Source organism: Pinus tabuliformis, chromosome 1_2 (genome assembly GCF_031772625.1).
Source record: "Pinus tabuliformis cultivar Carrire ecotype Pingquan chromosome 1_2, CPIR1, whole genome shotgun sequence".
Lineage (NCBI taxonomy): Eukaryota > Viridiplantae > Streptophyta > Pinopsida > Pinales > Pinaceae > Pinus > Pinus tabuliformis.
The window spans coordinates 518343883-518368591 of NC_142298.1; the positions used below are offsets into that span (position 1 = coordinate 518343883).

At 38.3% G+C, this 24709-nt stretch overlaps 1 protein-coding gene, 1 long non-coding RNA gene and 2 pseudogenes across 2 annotated transcripts; 1 reads left to right on the plus strand and 3 right to left on the minus strand.

The window, feature by feature from the left end:
• Positions 1-249: 249 nt before the first annotated feature.
• LOC149206614 (putative inactive receptor kinase At1g27190 pseudogene) lies at positions 250-1023 on the minus strand (annotated as a pseudogene).
• Positions 1024-16909: 15886 nt separating this feature from the next.
• Positions 16910-17434, plus strand: LOC149206615 (UDP-glycosyltransferase 72B1 pseudogene; annotated as a pseudogene).
• Positions 17435-18727: 1293 nt separating this feature from the next.
• Positions 18728-19465, minus strand: LOC149206616 (fasciclin-like arabinogalactan protein 21). The gene has a single exon (XM_089397753.1). It carries the CDS (start codon positions 19463-19465, stop codon positions 18728-18730), a length of 738 nt encoding a protein of 245 aa, XP_089253879.1.
• A 1092-nt stretch (positions 19466-20557) lies between these two features.
• LOC149206617 (uncharacterized) lies at positions 20558-23538 on the minus strand. The gene is made up of 2 exons (XR_016252582.1): positions 22721-23538; positions 20558-22471 (listed from the first exon to the last, which is right to left on the minus strand). It is a non-coding gene; the product is annotated as an uncharacterized LOC149206617 (long non-coding RNA).
• Between the last annotated feature and the right edge of the window lie 1171 nt (positions 23539-24709).

The following is a 24709-nucleotide window of genomic DNA, read 5'->3' on the forward strand; positions in this document are numbered from 1 at the left end:
ATTTCCAGAAATTGCCTATTTCCTTTTGCACCACCAACGCCGAACAAAGCAACAATGATAAGAAGAATGATGTCGAAAATTTTTGCATCAACATCGATCTTGAATGCATGGTTTGTCTTGATCAATTCAAGGATGGTGATAAATGCCTTGTGTTACCAAAATGTAGCCATTGTTTCCATGTTCCATGTGCAGATGTTTGGCTCTCCCAGCGCTCCATATGCCCCATTTGCAGAGGCAGTGTTGAAATTATTAATGTTGATCAACACCCATGTGGGCCAATGCATTCATCTCGCACTTGAAATCTTTTTCAGTCTGTGCTGAACATGGCCGGAGTCTTTTTACTGCCAGCAAAGATTGATCTGGCAGTTTGCCTTTGTAGATTATACCTTTCCTTCCCTGCAAAACGATATTGTCTTCGCTGAAGTTGCCAGTGACTGCCACAAGATCAGCCAATCTCATCTTCCTCATGGGCATCTCGAATGAGCAAACTTTAACAGATCTCCGAGCTCGGACATATTTCTGCCAATCGTTGGGCTCATTGGTACTTGGCGGTGGGATTTTGACAGATCTTCTGCTTTTTGCTTCAGAAATCATCCAATGAAGACCAAGTAAAATCCAGACAATTAACACTATGCCAAATAGAAGAAAAGCCGCAACAACCATGGGATTGTTCGATGCTGTGCACGTCTTTGAAAGTGGAGGCCCACATAGCCCAGGGTTACCGTGAAAATTAGAGGCAGAAAAGTTGTGAGTGAATGAAGGTATATTTCCAGTAAGCTTGTTGTTTGCTACATTGAAGTCCTTGAGACGGTCGATCCGTGTCAATTGCCAGGGAATTTCCCCTGTAAGTTGATTTCCATTCAGGCGGAGGATATTGAGGTATGTGCAATTATGAACCTCTCCAGGAATAGGTTCCATAAACTTGTTCTGGGAGAGATCAATGGTTACCAGAAAAGGAAGCCATTGGCAGAGCTCCTTGGGAATGGTACCCGTAAGACTGTTTTGAGAGAGATCCAAGCTCATCATACTCTTGCAGTTCTGTACTCCAGATGGAAACTCACCTTGAACCCCAACTCTTCAAGCGAAATTGACTTCACTTTGTTATCATCATCATGCCAACAAGTAATTCCCAGAAAATTGCAAATAAACCCATTGTTAGTGTTCTGGAAGTTCCAGGTGCGGAGGTTCCCTTGAGGGTGCTTCAATTCCTTGTAAGTAGTCTGAAGACACTGTACATCGTTTCCTGGAGAAATGGTCTCGGACGAACTGAGGCATATGAGTTGGAGAATGAGTAGCATGAGCCGTAGCAAGCCCAAACACCCAAAAATCGTCATGGCTTAATCAGTGCTCTCCTGTCGTTTCAAACACAATCCTGTACCTGCCTAATCTCAACAAATGGCTGCTGCTCACCCAGCTCAAACAGGATTGCTGGTATCCAAGTGCAAGCATGAATCGCTTGCCCCATTTGCAGAGGCAGTTTTGAAATTAATAATGTTGATCAACACCCATCGACCGAAAAGCCCCAGAATTCAGTGGAGATTAACCCTGCAGAAGAACAGGCACTTGGGCCTCAGTTAGATATTATGGGTAATATTAATTCTGATTCTCACGCGGATAATGTCGTCATTGAGATTCCTTTATAGAATAGATAGTTCATAATTTCTCACGCGGATAATGTCGTCATTGATATTCCTTTATAGAATAGATAGTTCATAATTTTTCTTGAAATTTTGTTGCGGATTGTATTGGTTTTTCTGTGTAGTGAATTGAGTTGTGTAAGATTTGTATTCACAATTTTGTAATCCAATGTACTCCTGTCATATTTTTCTTTTGAAGATAATATTGCATCGATGTAGAATAAAACCATTTATTCTTGAGGAGGGTAGTCATAATTCTTACATGTGAAATTTCATTTTGGATTGCTTTTGCCTTCCAAGGTAATATGGGATATATGTGAAATAGAACTACTTATTCTTTAACAAGGTAATCATAGTTTTTACATGTGAAATTCTGCTTCCTTTATTAATTCTAGGCCTGTAGGTTTGAAGAAGCCCTTTTATTTTTATTTTGTCCATATATGAATTATTGGATTAGCGTCTCGCATTTTTGAATTTGATATTTTGTGCCAGCATTACGCTTGGCATACATCAATGCTTACATTCCATTTTTCCAAAATCCATTTTTCCAAAATTGGGACTCTGGGACTCTGAATTTGACATTTTCTGTGAGCATTTTGGGTGGCATATATAAATGCTGAAAGCCTATTTTCCCCAAAGTTGGAGTTGTTGGCCATGTATAAATGTTAGTAATCATCTAATATTTAGTATGGTGAAGGTGGTTTAATGTCTTGCGGAGGCTATTTCATCAGTTTCAGGATAATTTATGCATTAACACAATTTCATGTAAATTTGTTATGGGATAAAGTAGATGTTCCTAAACTGCAGGAGACATGATCATGTAAATACTCAGCAATATTTTGTGCCTATATCTCAAGTTAATCTAAGAATGATGCCATGAACAGCTATGTGGAATGCTACCTCTATCTGAGGAGAGGTAATATTTTATTTGGCTAAGGGCCCAAACATCGATTGGGAGGGATGCCCTGGCCACCTTCAAACCAGACTGTTAAAACTACTAGAAATTGGATATGGAAATTGAAGTTGACACTCAGTGGAATTAGCTGGCATAGTTGGATCACAAATCCATGGCCAAATTGTCAATGTATCCCTGGGATGATTCTGAAATGTCAAACCTTCAATGAAAAAGAAAGTTGAATTCTCAGTCCGTTCTAACTTCTACCAAACGCCTCTTCTCACTGTATGAAATACCAAGATTCATCTCTTATGATATTCAAAGCGTCAAGATGTTTCTTAACAATAGCTACTATCATTGCATCGGGGAAAAAAATTGGACACTGTGATGCATACATAATAAAACACAATCTTTGTTCCAAAGAACCAAAACTTAATATAAAAAATAGAGTTTGTTCCTACCTTTGTTGCTATCTAACCATTACTCCAACTCATTAACTACTACGTCTTCTCCACTGCATCGTAGTCTTGGTTTGTCTTGATCAATTCAAGGATGGTGATAAATGCCTTGTGTTACCAAAATGTAGCCATTGTTTCCATGTTCCCTATGCAGATGTTTGGCTCTCCCAGCGCTCCAGCGCTCCATATGCCCCATTTGCAGAGGCAGTGTTGAAATTATTAATGTTGATCAACACCCATCGACCGAAAAGCCTCAGAATTCAGTGGAGATTAACCCTGCAGAAGAACAGGCACTTGGGCCTCAGTTAGATATTATGGGTAATATTAATTCTGATTCTCACGCGGATAATGTCGTCATTGAGATTCCTTTATAGAATAGATATTTCATAATTTCTCACGCGGATAATGTCGTCATTGAGATTCCTTTATAGAATAGATAGTTCATAATTTTTCTTGAAATTTTGTTGCGGATTGTATTGGTTTTTCTGTGTAGTGAATTGAGTTGTGTAAGATTTGTATTCACAATTTTGTAATCCAATGTACTCCTGTCATATTTTTCTTTTGAAGATAATATTGCATCGATGTAGAATAAAACCATTTATTCTTGAGCAGGGTAGTCATAATTTTTACATGTGAAATTTCATTTTGGATTGCTTTTGCCTTCCAAGGTAATATGGGATATATTTGTAATAGAACTACTTATTCTTTAACAAGGTAATCATAGTTTTTACATGTGAAATTCTGCTTCCTTTATTAATTCTAGGCCTGTAGGTTTGAAGCAGCACTTTTATTTTTATTTTGTCCATATATGAATTATTGGATTAGCATCTGGCATTTGTGAATTTGATATTTTGTGCCAGCATTACGCTTGGCATACATCAATGCTTACATTCCATTTTTCCAAAATCCATTTTTCCAAAATTGGGACTCTGGGACTCTGAATTTGACATTTTCTGTGAGCATTTTGGGTGGCATATATAAACGCTGAAAGCCTATTTTCCCCAAAGTTGGAGTTGTTGGCCATGTATAAATGTTAGTAATCATATAATACTTAGTATGGTGAAGGTGGTTTAATGTCTTGTGGAGGCTATTTCATCAGTTTCAGGATAAAAAATGCATTAACACAATTTCATGTAAATTTGTTATGGGATAAAGTAGATGTTCCTAAACTGCAGGAGACATGAACATGTAAATACTCAGCAATATTTTGTGCCTATATCTCAAGTTAATGTAAGAATGTTGCCATGAACAGCTATGTGGAATGCTACCTCTATCTGAGGAGAGGTAATATTTTATTTGGCTAAGGGCCCAAACATCGATTGGGAGGGATGCCCTGGCCACCTTCAAACCAGACTGTTAAAACTACTAGAAATTGGATATGGAAATTGAAGTTGACACTCAGTGGAATTAGCTGGCATAGTTGGATCACAAATCCATGGCCAAATTGTCAATGTATCCCTGGGATGATTCTGAAATGTCAAACCTTCAATGAAAAAGAAAGCTGAATTCTCAGTCCGTTCTAACTTCTACCAAACGCCTCTTCTCACTGTATGAAATACCAAGATTCATCTCTTATGATATTCAAAGCGTCAAGATGTTTCTTAACAATAGCTACTATCATTGCATCGGGGAAAAAAATTGGACACTGTGATGCATACATAATAAAACACAATCTTTGTTCCAAAGAACCAAAACTTAATATAAAAAATAGAGTTTGTTCCCACCTTTGTTGCTATCTAACCATTACTCCAACTCATTAACTATCATTTTCCCACCCTTATTGCAAGCTCCATCTGTTTTAAAGGCAAGAAATGGAATGGTTTTTTTGTTAGTTGGATTACCAAAAGAAATGGGTTAGTTAAGATAGCTTATAAATGCAGGCACAAGTTCTGAGGCTCTCATGGTGTTATTTCAATATATTGGCCATGTTCAAGTTTTGAATAGAACTGTCCTGAAAAATATCTCAAAGAAAATCGATTGCAATTTCATTGTAAAATCCAAAATTTGAAAAAAGAGGAATTCACATGAGCAAGTGACTCGATGAGTTGCTGCAATTAATACAAAAGTATTCTTTCTTCAACACCCTATGGAATGTAGGCACATAGAAAGAATGCAGGGGTATCAACAAAAATGGAAGAAACATATGAGTAATACCACCTAAGTCACAACCTTGGACCCTGATTTCTTCAAGCGAGGAATATAGGGCCAATTCTAAATCCCTTTTCACTCGACCATTAGATTTAGTGGTTTTAATCGTACAAACCAAAGTTTCGAGTGAACTTCAAAAGAGACTGTAACCAACATTTTGTGAATGCATTATTTTTTATGGGGGAAATCTAAGGAAACAACTACAAGTATCCATTCTTTCAGAGTAGGTCAATGCAAGAAGTGTCTAGCTTTGTCCCTTTAGTTGTGGCCAAGATTGAAAATGCACTGTAGAAATTTATTACTGTGGGCAGAGCAAAGAAGATTTTAGTACAAAAGAACTTGCCCATTGGCTACTCACCGTCGTATTTAACACTATACACTCCATCTGGAGAACCAATGGACATCATAGGGTGCATTCCGAGGTTTAACAATTTATCCAAAACTGGGAATGATGTTCTATAAGCCCGAGTGAAAAAACTTAAAGCACAATATCCACAAGTTAAATTTGTTTTTGCAGACTTTCACGGGGCAACCCTCAAAATTTTGAACTCCATAGAATTTTGGGCCGTAGAATAATGTGTTACAGGCTTCTTGTGGAATGGGTAGTTGATATAATTACAATTTGAGCATAACATGCGACGCTGTAGGACCATCTGTGTGTACAAATCCTGGACAACATTTCAACTGGGATGGGATTCATTTGACTGAAGCCATTTACAGAAATATATCGAAATTGTTTCTGGGCGGAACATTCACATCGCATAGTCCTCAGACTCTCTACACAATGGGAACTACACAATTGTAGACACCACTGTGAACTGACCGATGGATCATAAAGTACAGAAATATCAATAATACATTCTATTAATAATTACGCCGTAGCGTTTCCCTTTGAAATGAATTACCCCAGCCGTCGCCATGTCCTATTATTTACCATGGATTTGTGGTGTTAGACGATCAAACAAAGCTTGATCGTTGATCCAAAATTAAAACGGTTCATGAAACTGAAACTGTTCATGAATTTTCGCCCTCGCCGTTCACCCTAAGATTTGGTATTTTTGAGTCTGATTTTTACGCTGTAGCGTTTTCCTTTGAAATGAATTACCCCAGCTGTCGCCGTGTCCTATTATTCACTGTGGATTTGTGGTGTTAGACGATCAAAAAAAGCTTGATCGTTGATCCAAAATTAAAACGGTTCATGAAACTGAAACGGTTCATGAATTTTCGCCCTCGCCATTCACCCTAAGATCTGGTCTTTTTGAGTCTGATTCCCAGAAATTGCCTATTTCCTTTTGCACCACCAACGCCGAACAGAGCAGCAATGATAAGAAGAATGATGTCGAAAATATTTGCATCAACATCGATCTTGAATGCATGGTTTGTCTTGATCAATTCAAGGATGGTGATAAATGCCTTGTGTTACCAAAATGTAGCCATTGTTTCCATGTTCCCTGCGCAGATGTTTGGCTCTCCCTGCGTTACATATGCCCCATTTGCACAGGCAGTGTTGAAATTATTAATATCGATCAAACACCCATCGACCGAAAAGCCTCAAAATTCAGTGGAGATTAACCCTGCAGAAGAACAGGCACTTGGGCCTCAGTTAGATGTTATGGGTAATATTAATTTTGATTCTCACGGATAATGTCGTCATTGAGATTCCTTTATAGAATAGATAGTTCATAATTTTTCTTGAAATTTTGTTGCGGATAGTATTGGTTTTTCTGTGTAGTGAATTGAGTTGTGTAGGATTTGTATTCACAATTTTGTAATCCAATGTAGTCCTGTCATATTTTTCTTTTGAAGATAATATTGCATCGATGTAGAATAAAACCATTAATTCTGGAGCAGGGTAGTTATAATTTTTACATGTGAAATTTCATTTTGGATTGCTTTTGCCTTCGAAGGTAATATGGGATATATGTGAAATAGAACTACTTATTCTTTAACAAGGTAATCATAGTTTTTACATGTGAAATTTTGCTTCCTTTATTGATTCTAGGCCTGTAGGTTTGAAGCAGCCCTTTTATTTTGTCCATATATGAATTATTGGATTAGTGTGAATTTGATATTTTGTGCCAGCATTACGCTGGGCATACATCAATGCTTACATTCCATTTTTCCAAAATTGGGACTCTGGGACTCTGAATTTGACATTTTCTGTGAGCATTTTGGGTGGCATATATAAATGTTGAAAGCCTATTTCCCCCAAAGTTGGAGCCGTTGGCCATGTACAAATGTTACTAATCATCTAGTAATTAGTATGGTGAAGGTGGTTTAATGTCTTGCGGAGGCTATTTCATCAGTTTCAGGATAATTTATGCATTAACACAATTTCATGTAAATTTGTTATGGGATAGAGTAGATGTTCCTAAAATGTAGGAGACATGATCATGTATATACTCAGCAATATTTTGCGCCTATATCTCAAGTTAATCTAAGAATGTTGCCAAGGAAACGCCGTAAGGCATAAATTAAGGAGCAATGGAGACATAGGAATAGAAAAATCTAAATAAGGTGCAAAATGTGCATAAATTGAGGAGCAATAGTGACATAGGAATATGCAAATCTAAATAAGATGCAGAAATGTGCATAAATAGAAGAGCAATGGCGACATAGGGATAGGAAAATCTAAAAAAGATGCAGAAATGTAACAATCAACATATGGGGACATTTGTTCCCACATCACACCTCATCTAATAAAAGCTCTATCACGATGGTGCACATGCAAGCCTTTACAACTTGTACCAAATTTCAATTCAGGATTGCGTTGACAACGAAGAGCCACCTAGAAAAATTCTTTGTTTCTGTTTGAGTTAAAAATGTTTTCATGGTGTACACCCAGTTTGGATACCAGCTGTCCAGAAGAGCACGTTTCATTGTATTTTCCTTCATTTCCAGTATAACGAGAATCACCACTGGAATTCACATGGAAAAAAAATTCAGTCTCTATCAACGCCATTAAATGCAATACACATATTAGATATAGGTGCACAATCTCTATCTTCTCATGTTGGCAGAAGCAGTAAAAATGATTTCAATTAATCTAATCCAATCTAGCACAAAATTAACACGCATGGCATCCATCAACATCATGGATTGGATAAATTTGCAAGTATGGTTCCTCCCATATTCTGCTATTTCCCGCTATTTCATGACCCTTCACAGTTTAAAAAATTGATAGCTTCTGAAAATTGTAATATTAGCAGCCAATCAAATTTGAAATGAATTAATACAATCAAACAGAATAATATAAGCATCCAATCAAACTTGAAATGAATTAATACAATCAAACAGAATATGTAGCCCACATTCTGTCCAAATACGATTTCCAGGCTCTAGATTCATAAACCAAAGAAATTTTCCGGTCCAAAGGAGGCTCAGAAATTCGCCAATCCAAAGGAGGCTCTTTGAAAATGCTTCGATTGACCTTGTAAGAATGTTGATATACATTTGTTATTGCATTAAAAATGGCTGATTCGAACATGTGAATCCTCACTTTGGGGGTCATCATGTCTCTTACATATGCAAATGGCAACTGATCCAGAGGATCAAAGAAATCTAATTCATTGAATAACAGGCAAGAAAATAGCTTCATTGAAAGGGTGTGCTTTCTCAATATCAGTGTAGTATCAGCCACATCTGTAATGCCAACAACAACCCACAAAAACAAAAAATCAGTTACAGAGAGAACCAACCTCAAAACAAATCTCAGATGCTATCCCACTAAAACTTCACCATAATTGAGCAAAGTTGAGTTCTCATACCACTTCTTGACGGAAGATTTTCAGAGCTCCAAGGTTGCAAGCCATTGGCATAGTAACTGTCCATTTGATACCTCACAGCTTCTTTGCTCCAATTTCTCCATATGACTTTAAAAACGGCTTCCTCCATGGTATGAGTATTGTAGGGATGCTTTCAGATAGCAATATCAACGTTGTGAGTTACATGGAGATTTTCCAAAATTTACAAAAGATCAAGAACAAGTTGTAGCTTGGCATCATTCCAAATGTTGTAAACACAGTTTGAGAAAAGCCTGTGGGAAAGATAGTTGGGTATGCGGCCATTCATTACAGATTCCTTGTATGGAAACTCCCTGACCAAAACAATGTGCCAAATTCCAATTCTATGAGACTCATTGGGCTTGATCTGGTATCTGGCAAGAAGTGTGAGAGTTGCATTGTCCATAAACATGAAGAAACAAATCTTTTCTATTGTGATTTTCTTAACATTCTTGGGTTTATTAATCTTTCATAGGCTCCAAATATAGTTGAAATTACCACACCCCCCTTGCACTGTTCCATGACCTTCTTGTCTTCTTCAGACACAAGGAACCCTCGGGTACGATAATTGGCAAAACCACAAGGAAAATCAATCCCTTCAGAATAATTGAAATACCTTTTTCTTTCCTTCACATCCAGATTTCCACTGAAGGTCACTAGACCTAAAGTTGAATTGGGATTTTCAGTTCCTTTCATGTACGGTAGCCGAGGTCAAGAACAAGTTGTAGCTTGGCATCCTTCCAAATGTTGTAAACACAGTTTGAGAAAAGCCTGTGGGAAATATAATTGGGTATGCGGCCATTCATTACAGATTCCTTGTATGGAAACTCCCTGACCAAAACAATGTGCCACATTCCAATTCTATGAGACTCATTGGGCTTGATCTAGTATCTGGCAAGAAGTGTGAGAGTTGCATTGTCCATAAACATGAAGAAACAAATGTTTTCTATTGTGATTTTCTTAACATTGTTGGGTTTATTAATCTTTCATAGGATCCAAATATAGTTGAAATTACCACACCCCCCTTGCACTGTTCCATGACCTTCTTGTCTTCTTCAGACACAAGGAACCCTCGAGTACGGTAATTGGCAAAACCACAAGGCAAATCAATCCCTTCATAATAATTGAAATACCTTTTTCTTTCCTTCACATCTAGATTTCCACTGAAGGTCACTGGACCTGAAGTTGAATTGGGGTTTTCAGTTCCTTTCATGTACGATAGCCGAAACATATGAGTAATACCACCTAAGTCAAAACCTTGGACCCTGATTTCTTCAAGCGAGGAATATAGGGCCGATTCTAAATCCCTTTTCACTCGACCATTAGATTTAGTGGTTTTAATCGTACAAACCAAAGCTTCGAGTGAACTTCAAAAGAGACTGTAACCAGCATTTTGTGAATGCATTATTTTTTATGGGGGAAATCGAAGGAAACAACTACAAGTATCCATTCTTTCAGAGTAGGTCAATGCAAGAAGTGTCATCAGTTTCAGGATAATTTATGCATTAACACAATTTCATGTAAATTTGTTATGGGATAGAGTAGATGTTCCTAAACTGCAGGAGACATGATCATGTAAATACTCAGCAATATTTTGTGCCTATATCTCAAGTTAATCTAAGAATGTTGCCATGAACAACTATGTGGAATGCTACCTCTATCTGAGGAGAGGTAATATTTTATTTGGCTGAGGGCCCAAACATCGATTGGGAGGGATGCCCTCGCCACCTTCAAACCATACTGTTAAAACTACTAGAAATTGGATATGGAAATTGAAGCTGACACTCAGTGGAATTAGCTGGCATAGTTAGATCACAAATCCCTGGCCAAATTGTCAATGTATCCCTAGGATGATTCTGAAATGTCAAACCTTCAATGAAAAAGAAAGCTGAATTCTCAGTCCGTTCTAACTTCTACCAGACGCCTCTTCTCACTGTATGAAATACCAAGATTCATCTCTTATGATATTCAAAGCGTCAAGATGTTTCTTAACAATAGCTACTATCATTGCATCAGGGAAATAAAAATTGGACACTGTAATGCATACATAATAAAACAAAATCTTTGTTCCAAATTAGGGAAATGCTAGTTTTAGAAAGTAAAAAATATGTTGAGATGACCAAATGGTGGCAAAATGCCTCACAGCGTTCCTCATGATGTGATACCAAAATTCTCTTCAATGCATCTCTCTTATCTATGACTCTTCAATGTGCCTCATCCCTCAATCAATTGTGACAACTAAATACACCTTGGTCCTCCTCACACTAGATTCACAATGTTGCTTTACTTACACAATGACGCATAATACAACATGATGTGAAATGCCAAATAATACCTAACAAATGTGTATTCTCCATGATGAAGTAGCTAATTTATAGATAAAAACTTACACTTTAAAACTGTTTTATAGTTTTTTGGAAGCATCATGAAATTGACATTGAAACAGTGAGAAAACATCATCAAGAATGCAAAAATTTAGGGCCCACGAACTTGAAAGCTTGTAGGTGGTTATGTCAGATTGAGAAAGCTTGAATTGGAAACTCAATTTAAAATGTTACCAAATTCCATTCCTGGGTCTCAAAGCTTGCAAGTTCTCTATAACAATCAACATATGGGGACATTTGTTCCCACGTCACACCTCATCTAATAAAAGCTCTATCACGATGGTGCACATGCAAGCCTTTACAACTTGTACCGAATTTCAATTCAGGATTGCGTTGACAATGAAGAGCCACCTAGAAAAATTCTTTGTTTCGGTTTGAGTTAAAAATGTTTTCATGGTGTACACCCAGTTTGGATACCAGCTGTCCAGAAGAGCACGTTTCATTGTATTTTCCTTCATTTCCAGTATAACGAGAATCACCACTGGAATTCACATGGAAAAAAAATTCAGTCTCTATCAACGCCATTAAATGCAATAAACATATTAGATATAGGTGCACAATCTCTATCTTCTCATGTTGGCAGAAGCAGTAAAAATGATTTCAATTAATCTAATCCAATCTAGCACAAAATTAACACGCATGGCATCCATCAACATCATGGATTGGATAAATTTGCAAGTATGGTTCCTCCCATATTCTGCTATTTCCCGCTATTTCATGACCCTTCACAGTTTAAAAAATTGATAGCTTCTGAAAATTGTAATATTAGCAGCCAATCAAATTTGAAATGAATTAATACAATCAAACAAAATAATATAAGCATCCAATCAAACTTGAAATGAATTAATACAATCAAACAGAATATGTAGCCCACATTCTGTCCAAATACGATTTCCAGGCTCTAGATTCATAAACCAAAGAAATTTTCCGGTCCAAAGGAGGCTCAGAAATTTGCCAATCCAAAGGAGGCTCTTTTAAAATGCTTCGATTGACCTTGTAAGAATGTTGATATACATTTGTTATTGCATTAAAAATGGCTGATTCGAACATGTGAATCGTCACTTTGGGGGTCATCATGTCTCTTACATATGCAAATGGCAACTGATCCAGAGGATCGAAGAAATCTAATTCATTGAATAACAGGCAAGAAAATAGCTTCATTGAAAGGGTGTGCTTTCTCAATATCAGTGCAGTATCAGCCACATCTGTAATGCCAACAACAACCCACAAAATCAAAAAATCAGTTACAGAGAGAACCAACCTCAAAACAAATCTCAGATGCTATCCCACTAAAACTTCACCATAATTGAGCAAAGTTGAGTTCTCATACCACTTCTTGACGAAAGATTTTCAGAGCTCCAAGGTTGCAAGCCATTGGCACAGTAACTGTCCATTTGATACCTCACAGCTTCTTTGCTCCAATTTCTCCATATGACTTTAAAAACGGCTTCCTCCATGGTATGAGTATTGTAGGGATGCTTTCAGATAGCAATATCAACATTGTGAGTTACATGGAGATTTTCCAAAATTTACAAAAGATCAAGAACAAGCTGTAGCTTGGCATCCTTCCAAATGTTGTAAACACAGTTTGAGAAAAGCCTGTGGGAAAGATAATTGGGTATGCGGCCATTCATTACAGATTCCTTGTATGGAAACTCCCTGACCAAAACAATGTGCCAAATTCCAATTCTATGAGACTCATTGGGCTTGATCTGGTATCTGGCAAGAAGTGTGAGAGTTGCATTGTCCATAAACATGAAGAAACAAATGTTTTCTATTGTGATTTCCTTAACATTCTTGGGTTTATTAATCTTTCATAGGCTCCAAATATAGTTGAAATTACCACACCCCCCTTGCACTGTTCCATGACCTTCTTGTCTTCTTCAGACACAAGGAACCCTCGGGTACGATAATTGGCAAAACCACAAGGAAAATCAATCCCTTCAGAATAATTGAAATACCTTTTTCTTTCCTTCACATCCAGATTTCCACTGAAGGTCACTAGACCTGAAGTTGAATTGGGATTTTCAGTTCCTTTCATGTACGGTAGCCGAGGTCAAGAACAAGTTGTAGCTTGGCATCCTTCCAAATGTTGTAAACACAGTTTGAGAAAAGCCTGTGGGAAATATAATTGGGTATGCGGCCATTCATTACAGATTCCTTGTATGGAAACTCCCTGACCAAAACAATGTGCCACATTCCAATTCTATGAGACTCATTGGGCTTGATCTGGTATCTGGCAAGAAGTGTGAGAGTTGCATTGTCCATAAACATGAAGAAACAAATGTTTTCTATTGTGATTTTCTTAACATTCTTGGGTTTATTAATCTTTCATAGGATCCAAATATAGTTGAAATTACCACACCCCCCTTGCACTGTTCCATGACCTTCTTGTCTTCTTCAGACACAAGGAACCCTCGGGTACGGTAATTGGCAAAACCACAAGGCAAATCAATCCCTTCATAATAATTGAAATACCTTTTTCTTTCCTTCACATCCAGATTTCCACTGAAGGTCAGTGGACCTGAAGTTGAATTGGGGTTTTCAGTTCCTTTCATGTACGATAGCCGAAACATATGAGTAATACCACCTAAGTCAAAACCTTGGACCCTGATTTCTTCAAGCGAGGAATATAGGGCCGATTCTAAATCCCTTTTCACTCGACCATTAGATTTAGTGGTTTTAATCGTACAAACCAAAGCTTCAAGTGAACTTCAAAAGAGACTGTAACCAGCATTTTGTGAATGCATTATTTTTTATGGGGGAAATCGAAGGAAACAACTACAAGTATCCATTCTTTCAGAGTAGGTCAATGCAAGAAGTGTCATCAGTTTCAGGATAATTTATGCATTAACACAATTTCATGTAAATTTGTTATGGGATAGAGTAGATGTTCCTAAACTGCAGGAGACATGATCATGTAAATACTCAGCAATATTTTGTGCCTATATCTCAAGTTAATCTAAGAATGTTGCCATGAACAACTATGTGGAATGCTACCTCTATCTGAGGAGAGGTAATACTTTATTTGGCTGAGGGCCCAAACATCGATTGGGAGGGATGCCCTCGCCACCTTCAAACCATACTGTTAAAACTACTAGAAATTGGATATGGAAATTGAAGCTAACACTCAGTGGAATTAGCTGGCATAGTTAGATCACAAATCCCTGGCCAAATTGTCAATGTATCCCTAGGATGATTCTGAAATGTCAAACCTTCAATGAAAAAGAAAGCTGAATTCTCAGTCCGTTCTAACTTCTACCAGACGCCTCTTCTCACTGTATGAAATACCAAGATTCATCTCTTATGATATTCAAAGCGTCAAGATGTTTCTTAACAATAGCTACTATCATTGCATGAGGGAAATAAAAATTGGACACTGTAATGCATACATAATAAAACAAAATCTTTGTTCCAAATCAGGGAAATGCTAGTTTTAGAAAGTAAAAAATATGTTGAGATGACCAAATGGTGGCAAAATGCCTCACAGCGTTCCTCATGATGTGATACCAAAATTCTCTTCAATGCGTCTCTCTTATCTATGACTCTTCAATGTGCCTCATCCCTCAATCAATTGTGACAACTAAATACACCTTGGTCCTCCTCACACTAGATTCACAATGTTGCTTTACTTACACAATGACGCATAATACAACATGATGTGAAATGCCAAATAATACCTAACAAATGTGTATTCTCCATGATGAAGTAGCTAATTTATAGATAAAAACTTACACTTTAAAACTGTTTTATAGTTTTTTGGAAGCATCATGAAATTGACATTGAAACAGTGAGAAAACATCATCAAGAATGCAAAAATTTAGGGGACCACGAACTTGAAATCTTGTAGGTGATTATGTCAGATTGAGAAAGCTTGAATTGGAAACTCAATTTAAAATGTTACCAAATTCCATTCCTGGGTCTCAAAGCTCGCAAGTTCTCTATTTTTCATGATGGAGTAGCAATAATATTCGTTCTTCGTGATGGAGTAGCTATTTTATAGATAAAAATTAAAACTTATAAAATTGTTTTGTAATTTTTTTTGGAACCATCATGAAATTGACATTGAAACAGTGAGAACACATTATCAAGAATGCAAAAATTTAGGGGCCATGAACTTGAAAGCTTGTGGGTGATTCCCGTCAGTTTGTATTGGAAACTCCATTTAAAAATGTTACCAAATTCCATTCTTGGGTCTTGAAGCTCCCAAGTTCTGTGCTCTAGTTTTTAAGGACATTTAATATCCTCATGGCTTATATTACTATTCCCTGAAGAAGGAATCTTCCATAATAATCCTCTATGCGTGTACGAATTCGTTTGAAAATATTACTATTCCCTGAAGAAGGAATCTTCCATAATAATTCTCTATGCATGTACGCATTCATTTGAAACTTTGATGTTCAATCATGTTTCCCTTGTAAAATGTTACCAAATACCAAATTCCATTCTTGGGTCTTGAAGCTCCCGAGTTTTGTGCTTTAATTTTTAAGGACATTTAATATCCTCATGGATTATATTACGATTCCTTGAAGAAGGAATCTTCCATAATAATCCTCTATGCGTGTACACATTCGTTTGGAACTTTGATATTCAATCATGTTTCCCACACAAACGTAGACCATTTTTTTCCAATCTTATCTAAAGAGGTCACAATTTTGTTTGGATGACAAATTCCAAAATTTGACTGTGGGAGTGTTTAAATTTCTTTTGGATGGCGGAAATGGATTTAGCATCCATCATGAATGCCTGGGTACCCAAAATACTGGAGCTTGACCACTGTAATTGACATTTTCAAAAAAATCAGCTAGATTTTTTCAAAATCATGCTGGAATTTTTATTGTTATCATCATGGCTCCAACAATTTTTCATGGATTTTCAAATATGGAATGATGATCATGATGTTGTTGACAATATCGTATCGTTTCTTTCACCTCTTCCATTACAATATAATAGTATTTTCTAAGAACACCATAAATAGGTAGCATATGGAAAAATTACATCTCAAAAAAAAAATGTACAAAAACATGTTCACATATACAAAAACAACAACATGGATAATCGATAACCTTTAAAAGACATTACTATTATTTACCAAATAGCCATATTCGAATACACATAACTAATCATTTCAAGTATAACTCATTATCATCCACCCTAGCTTCCAACAATGTCCATTCACATGTTGCGATTTTTCCACACACTACTATTATTTACAAAATATTCATATTCAAAATACACATAACTAATACTTTCAACTCTAACTCATTATCATCCACCCTTGTTTTCAACAATGTCCATTCACATGTCTCTATTCTCTCCCCTCTATACATGTCCCTATTCTTCCCCACTCTATGCCTTACGGCGTTTCCTTTGCAACATAAGGTGCAAATGCTAGTTATAATTTCTTTCTGACGGGCCTTCCGCCGATTCTCGGAATAGATTTCCCAGACCCTCTTCTATACAGATCTGATATTTCATTCAACTGGTTCATTCAACATTCCCTTCGGCTTCAGGAAGCTCATGGAATTCTGATAAACACATGCCAAGAAATGGAACCAGCACAAATAAAAGCTCTCAAGGAAGGAAGGTTCTGAGCGCTGTTGAAATGACCCCTTGTATTTATCCCGTTGGGCTGCTAATAGCTTTTTCTCTTTCAGAATCTGAAGAGAAGTTTGAGAAGGAGGGCTGCCTCAAATGGCTAGACCGCCAGCCCGCCTCGACAGTTCTGTTCGTTTCTTTTGGGAGCCGCGGCACCCTGTCGGAGAATCAGATTCAGGAACTAGCTTTGGGGCTAGAAGCAAGTGTGCAGCGGTTCCTTTGGGTGTTGCGTAAGGAGCCTCCTCCTCCAACTGAATCCACTATGACTACCGAAGCAGATATGAGGGAGGTTCTACCTGAGGGTTTCGAGACTCGAATCCAGGACCGTGGATTTGTGGTGGATTCATGGGCGCCTCAGATTGCTGTCCTCTCTCATCCATCCACAGACGGTTTCCTTTTTCATTGCGGTTGGAATTCAACGATCGAAGGCATCTTACATGGAGTGTCGATGATCGCTTGGCCTCTCTTTGCTGAACAGAGAATGAATGCCTTCCTTCTAGTGAAGGAGATGAAGGTGGGCATTGAAGCGTAGAAGGGCGCAGATGCATTGGTGAAGAGAGAGGAAGTGGAAAGAGCGGCGAGGGAATTAATGGAAGGAGAGGGGGAATGGAAATGAAGAAGGGGATGGCAAAATTGAGGGGAAGGCCCATCATTGAGTGACAACTGTCTGAAGGATGGAAAACATCACGAAAATGGTTTCTAAAAAGCGCAATATTCTCAACTGCCTACGACATTCCAATAATCTGAACCGCCTACAACATTTTTCACCGACGATCTAATGGCTAGAGTTTATTCCATCATCTAACAATCGATCTAAAGGGCCATAACGAGACAGCACGGCATGGAGGGGAGTTCCTTTCAGAGGGAACGCCTTACGGCGTAAATATTTCCGAACTCCTGAAAGGGTATACCTATCCACTCTTAAAACTATTTTGCAGATGGTGCAAGGCTTTATGAACCACAACCCCATGCCAGAATTCAAAGAGTTCACTCACGCAGTTGCATAAGCATTCGTGCCATAATCCTAGATTTACTTCTCTGAGCCCATTAGACTTGAATGCTATTCTTCGACACAAAAAATTGCAGACTTCTTCATGCATGGCAAATATCAGTGCTAAATGGTGTTCAGCATCCTTGTAATTATGATAAATTTCAGGTGATTGAATTACGATATAACTTTCAGGCAATTTAATTTGATTTGCAGATTCCAAAACATTTTAGTAATCAAATTTCCTTAATATTCTGCAATCTTGAATTTCATTACGTGTGCTCTTAACAACGCTCAGCAGACTTTGCTAGTTTCGATCAGAAGATTGCACCCTCACATTTCTTTGAAGGATCTGGATGAAATGGCATGTTTATTATTATTATTGGCAATGCAGTATCTATGGCGATCTGGCCTCTTCTGTGAATTCTACTCGTTTACTGGCATTCCATTTTAGTTTCTCTTTGAACCATCTCAGCTCTATGGTTGTTTCCCATTGATAAAGAAAATCCATGGCTTAAGGAGATTCTCATGAGAGAGAAAAGAATTGAAAGCGCGAAGTCATACTTGACATACAGAAAATTAAGAAACCATGAAAGAAAAGAATTAAAGGAATCAGAACCATTATATAAATTGCCATTGTTTCATTACAGTTCAAGCAAAATGTGGCTTCTTGATAGAGGAACATAACATGCTGCATTCATAGACATTTAATTGCTTGCTTCCTGGACATGATTTCTCATGGATACCACTGTACTCAAATTGCAAAGGCAAAATACATCACAAATACACAGACAACAACTAAAATAAAAGAATCTTTAGCTCCTTATTCACCTACTACTACTCATGATGATCACCAGTGCTGCTGTTTCTGTAAAACCCCATCTGATCCTCTGAGCTCATCAAGAGGGACCGAAGAATCTCGCTGCTGTCGCTGGAAGCCCACTCCATCGGATCCACAGAGCTTATGAGCGGCCGAAGAATCTCATGCACGACTACCCATCTGTTGCTGAAAACATCCGCAATCTTTATACCCACATAATTGACAGAGAAGGGTTTGCTGTCGCTCACAACCAGCGATTGCCCGTGGAGGAGAGTCTTCAGTCTTGTGCCCGCCGGAAGCTGCACCAGATCTGCCAAAGGCAGCCTCATGTTGGGAACCACATGGTACCTCACATTGTTCGAAAATTCTTGGCCTTCGCTTGAGAAAACGGAATCGTCGCTGAGAGTAAAGATGGTGAGGTTTTGCAGGCGCAGAAGCTCAGGGGACTTGATGCGCATGGCCAAGGCGAGGATGCTGTAACCGCGATCTCTAAGACTGAGCGCTGCATCTTGCAGCATGAAGGGCGTTATGACATTCAGGGGATGATCAGGACCAGGACTAGTTGATGATGATGGTGATGGTGACATCATTGCAGGAACAGGGGCTCCCGCAGTTGTGTCATAATTACTGTGATCAAGATCAAGATCAAGAAGCAGCTTGTCGACGCCATGGATCGCTAACAGCCCGTCATTGAGAATGTCAGGATGCGAGACAAGAACTCCATTAATGTACACTGGATGATACTCGGCCGGCATCTGAGTGGAGGGAGAGATGGAATCTTGGCGGCCACCTCCGTGAGAATTACCTGTGACGACGAGGCTGCAGTGGGCGGCAATGGCTTCTAGGTTTGTTCCGTTGGGCAGCTTTTGCAGATCGGCGTAGGTGAAGAGGCCCTTGGCGATGTGGTGGGAGAAGGCCCATCATTGAGTGACAACTGTCTTAAGGATGGAAGACGATCTAATGGCTAGAGTTTATTCCATCGTCTAACAATCGATCTAAGGGCCCATAACCAGACAACGCGGCATGGAGGGGAGTTCCTCTCAGAGGGAACGCCTTACGGCGTAACAAGATTCTCGGTTGGAATTCTGTGTGGCCAAAAGAATATTGAGTTACGAAGTCAGTGAGAGCTATGGATGGCAATACGTTGTAGAGACATATAATAGCCTTTGATCCCTGTGATCTCGTTCTCTTTCGCTCCCAATAGGACAATTGATGCATCATATTAGTGCACATATCACGCTTCTCTATAAGAAGCTTGACTCCTCCAAAAACAGATAACAATATCAATAACACACAAAGCATGAATGGTATTTCAGTTAAAGTGTTTGGAGAATACATCGTTTGGAGTGTAAGGCGTTTGGATTGGGAGGAGGTCCACGGAGCTAAGGAGTGGCAACTATGTATGTATTGGAGAGGTGGTGTGGGTGCCGCAACGTATGAAGACTATCAAAAGAACAGAAAATAACGCACAGTTTCGTTGCGCAAGTGGGGAGAGTAGCGTAGTAACTTGGTATGGGCAGCGTGCTAGTCGAAGGAGAATCCTACACAAAAGATAGCATTCAACACATAGAGAATTGCATAAAACTCAGGTGACAGGAAGAGCGCAGGTGACAGGCGTCGGAGGAGCCCATGCTGGTGCCTGAAAGCCTGAAGCGTAGACAAAGAACAAAGGAGTTACTATGACAGAACTGGCAAAAAATGCAGCTAGAATTTATCTGATGGCACATTCATTACATTTGGGACTAATAGTAGAATTGTCATGCACAGAGACGCCACAAAACCAGTGGCTCAAATTTGAGTAGGGTAGGAAATCCCCTGCACTTTTCATACCATGTTAAACATAACCATGGGGAAGACCAAATATGAAGGATAAGTATTGAATGCATTATTATTCACAATAATACACATTTATAATACATAGGAGTGACCCTTGGTTTCACATTCCAAGTGGTCTCTTGGACTCCATTAGACCGTTCAGCGCCGACACCTTAACCCTTGGCAGATTAGGTGTCCAACAGATTTAAATTCTGGATCCAACGAGCACCACCCTGCATACTTTGGACAGACCCAGAGTGAGATAAACTGGAAATCATGAAATAATGTGTTTCTTGTCAATATTTTGGAGGGAAAGAAAGCAAGCTACTTTTTTAGTCGCATTTTCAATTTATTTCTTTGAAGGTCTATTCAAATTTTAAGTGTACGTACTCATCTGATGCGGAATGAAATTTCAGATCCAACCAATACGCAAAATTCACTTAATGGTTTCTCACGTTTACAATTCCTCGACTCCTTCAGAATGTAACTTTCTCTTTCATAAATATAAAAGTTACAAAGTTTTCCATTGGAAAAATAAAAGAATTTCATTATGAATATTCAGCGCAATGTCGTCCAAATTTTTTAGACCAAACATCAGAATGGAATGCAAACTAAAGAGGGAAAACCAACATCACTAAAAAAAAATCCCCTTGCTGGCAGACTAAATAATATAAATATGAAACAAAGATTCACAAGTAAGAATAAATAAAGCTGCTATGGTTTCTGTAGGTCAAAATAAACAAATAGAGCTAGAGATTTGGAAAAAAAGAACAGCAGCATATCTTCAACAAAGAATAAACAGAGAAAATAAGTGGAGAGGTCTGTCCCATTGAACAGATAACATCATAGAATTTTGTTTTGATCTGGCTAAAGTGGTTCAGAGGAGTAATTGTTATCATCTCCACCTTGCTTCAAACCACACATGTGACATGTTCACTCTTCATGAGCTAATTGTTGATTGAGGCTTTCCATAAGCAATGAAAGTGTATCTCACTCTTGCTTACAGGCCAGAGGGTGGGGTGAGTCTTGAGAGAAGTTACATAAAAATGAAAAATAATATCATAAAATTATCCAAGACAGGCAAACAATTAAAAAATAAGCATCTGAATATTATCATTATCTATAAAAATAAGATGAATCTTGCCAAAAGAATTACTTGTGAAACAATCTGGTCTCAAACAAATATAAAGAAGGCAATAAATGGGTATACATGGGTAATCTGGCATTCTTAAAAGTCAGTCATACAAATATCTGTTGCTTATAATACCTTCTGTTCATAAGGCTCGTATATGGGAATTGTACTGCACGAAGTAGATAGATGAACCACACAGGAAGCATCAAATGAAAACTTTTACATCTAAAATTAAAGTCCAGAACTGATTCTAAAAATAGGTTAGGAATGTAGTGCGATTGGATGATGTCTGGAAAGGCATTTGGTAGAACTATGACAAACCTGGTTAGTTAAAAAGAGGATATCTCTACCTGATAGGGTAAATGTATGTTTTCTCTTTTGTTACCTTACAGATCTTCATATCTTCCTACCCTTTAGCATATCCGACACACTATGGAATGTCCTCTCCCGCAACATTTACAACAGGCTAATACAATAGAATCAGTTCAGCGGATTCAAAATGATCCTCTGTTTTGATCTCGAATAGTACTTGGACTCATTCATTTGCAACTTTCTTGATTATTGAAATATGTCTGCATCGAGAGCCTACTGATAGAAACCGAAAAGATGTAGCGTGGGGTACCAAGACATGTTGAGAAGGAAAAAATCGATATGATAGGGGTAAGGAAGAGGAGATTGGACAACAGGCAATACTCACCTGCTCTCTGACTTCATCTGAAATCTCTAATAAATCATATGGCATGCCATCTAGAATACGATCTAGTTCTTCGGTCAGAGCATGGAATCTACCCGAAATTGCTTCACCGTCCAAAGCCTGGATCACGCCATTAAAGTTGAAACCCCAAATTAATCCTCCGCCGTGATTAAAAACCATGAAAACAAACCTCTATGTAATGTGTAGCTGAAAGATAAAGAAATGTGCTCAAACACAATTTTATCTATGAAAATAGGTGAAGCATTGTGTATTCCAAATGATTTTCTGAACGACCAAGAAACATATTGCCCAGAAAGAGTTGATGCAAAGGAGAGGCATAGAGAAGAGAATGAATGAAGTGATCATTACCAGGTACAGTTTGCTGCCATCATGGCAGAGTTGAAGCAGTCTTTTCACAGAATGGAATGTTTTTCGTAGCGAAGAAAAGCACTCCGCTGCCACCCGAGGAAGGGGTCCCTGCAATTCTCGAAGTTCTTCAAACAATGGAAGTAACAGTTGAATCCTCCTAACGAGGTCGAAACAGTCTTTCTTTTGGCTTTTTCTGTAGTCCCTGTTCATGGTACCTCACATTGTTCGAAAATTCTTGGCCTTCGCTTGAGAAAACGGAATCGTCGCTGAGAGTAAAGATGGTGAGGTTTTGCAGGCGCAGAAGCTCAGGGGACTTGAAGAACTCCATTAATGTACAGTGGATGATACTCGGCCGGCATCTGAGTGGAGGGAGAGATGGAATCTTGGTGGCCACCTCCGTGAGAATTACCTGTGACGACGAGGCTGCAGTGGGCGGCAATGGCTTCCAAGTTTGTTCCGTTGGGCAGCTTTTGCAGATCGGCGTAGGTGAAGAGGCCCTTGGCGATGTGGTGGGAGAAGGGCCATCATTGAGTGACAACTGTCTTAAGGATGGAAGACGATCTAATGGCTGGAGTTTATTCCATCGTCTAACAATCGATCTAAGGGCCCATAACCAGACAGCGCGGCATGGAGGGGAGTTCCTCTCAGAGGGAACGCCTTACCGCGTAAAAATACACATTAATTATTATTAACAAGTCAGACCTTAAAGCTAGAGCCTAGAATAGATTAGAAGTCTGGATTTTAAAATGCTAGTTAATGGAGAATTCCAAAAATATGAAGTGCATTCAATTATATTAAATGATTATACACGTCAACAACATTTTTAAGGCTATTTGTGGTGAATATGGCACCAGATGATGTTTCTTAACCTCAATTTGTCCCATGATGCAACTATTTTAAGCTTTCAAAACATAATTCAAACTAATTTGTCAGACCTTTGAGAACTGTCTCGACCTTAAACTATTTGTCCAGCACCCTACGTCTGATTGCAACTCAAATGTAGCTGGACCAATCAGAACACTTTAACTGAAATTTCAAGGATGAAACAGAAACAACCAAAGAAAGCATGAATAAGCTTGCAACTTTTAAGTCGAATGTATTTCTTAATAATATGCTTTATTTTATTATTAACAAAGTCACTTACTTCATCAAATATACCCTTTTGGGGTATGATGGTTATTACTCATAGGGAACCAGCAAAATAGAACAAACCTCATAAGCCCAATAACTTATAAAACATTAAAAGGGAAAGTGTTTCAAAGAACACAACAGATTTATCTCAAACAATTCAGACCCTAGTTTTCACTCAAACACTAGTCTAGGGAACAGATTTTATTTTCGCTAATCACATTCATTTTATTTTCTCCACACTCAACATTGTTTTGACAGCCACATTGGATAGCACATAAAGGGGGGGATGGGAACGACCTCCATGGCTTTGTTTTAGTCTACCATTTTGCATCAGCAGAAATCAGAAGAAATGAAATGGAACTTCTCCAATCCCACTCTAAACTGCACAATATCAATTACAAAGCATAGAAGAAACTCCGAGGTAGAAGAATGAATCATAAAGGATGTGTGATATTTGGGGCTATGGCTTATAAATTGAGCAAACAGCAGAGATGCATTCAAAAACAAATGAGAACAGCACTAAGGGACCAGTGTAAATTGATAGTGCCAATGAAATATTTGATGTCTGACAACTTTGGGAATGCAATGAAAGCCAATGGATGTTTGTCTAAAAGAAAGATATTTTACACGCAAGCAAAAGGAAAGGCTAAAAAGGGGAATTGCTTGAAGAGAATTATAATTGACCTTTGAGAACTGTCTCAACCTTAAACTATCTGTCCAGCACCCTACGTCTGATTGCAACTCAAATGTAGCTGGACCAATCAGAACACTTTAACTGAAATTTCAAGGATGAAACAGAAACAACCAAAGAAAGCATGAATAAGCTTGCAACTTTTATGTCGAATGTATTTCTTAATA

What these genes read in the sequence shown, in the direction of transcription:
- LOC149206616 (XM_089397753.1), bottom strand. Translation starts at nt 19,465, where the DNA reads ATGCCGGCCGAGTATCATCCAGTGTACATTAATGGAGTTCTTGTCTCG.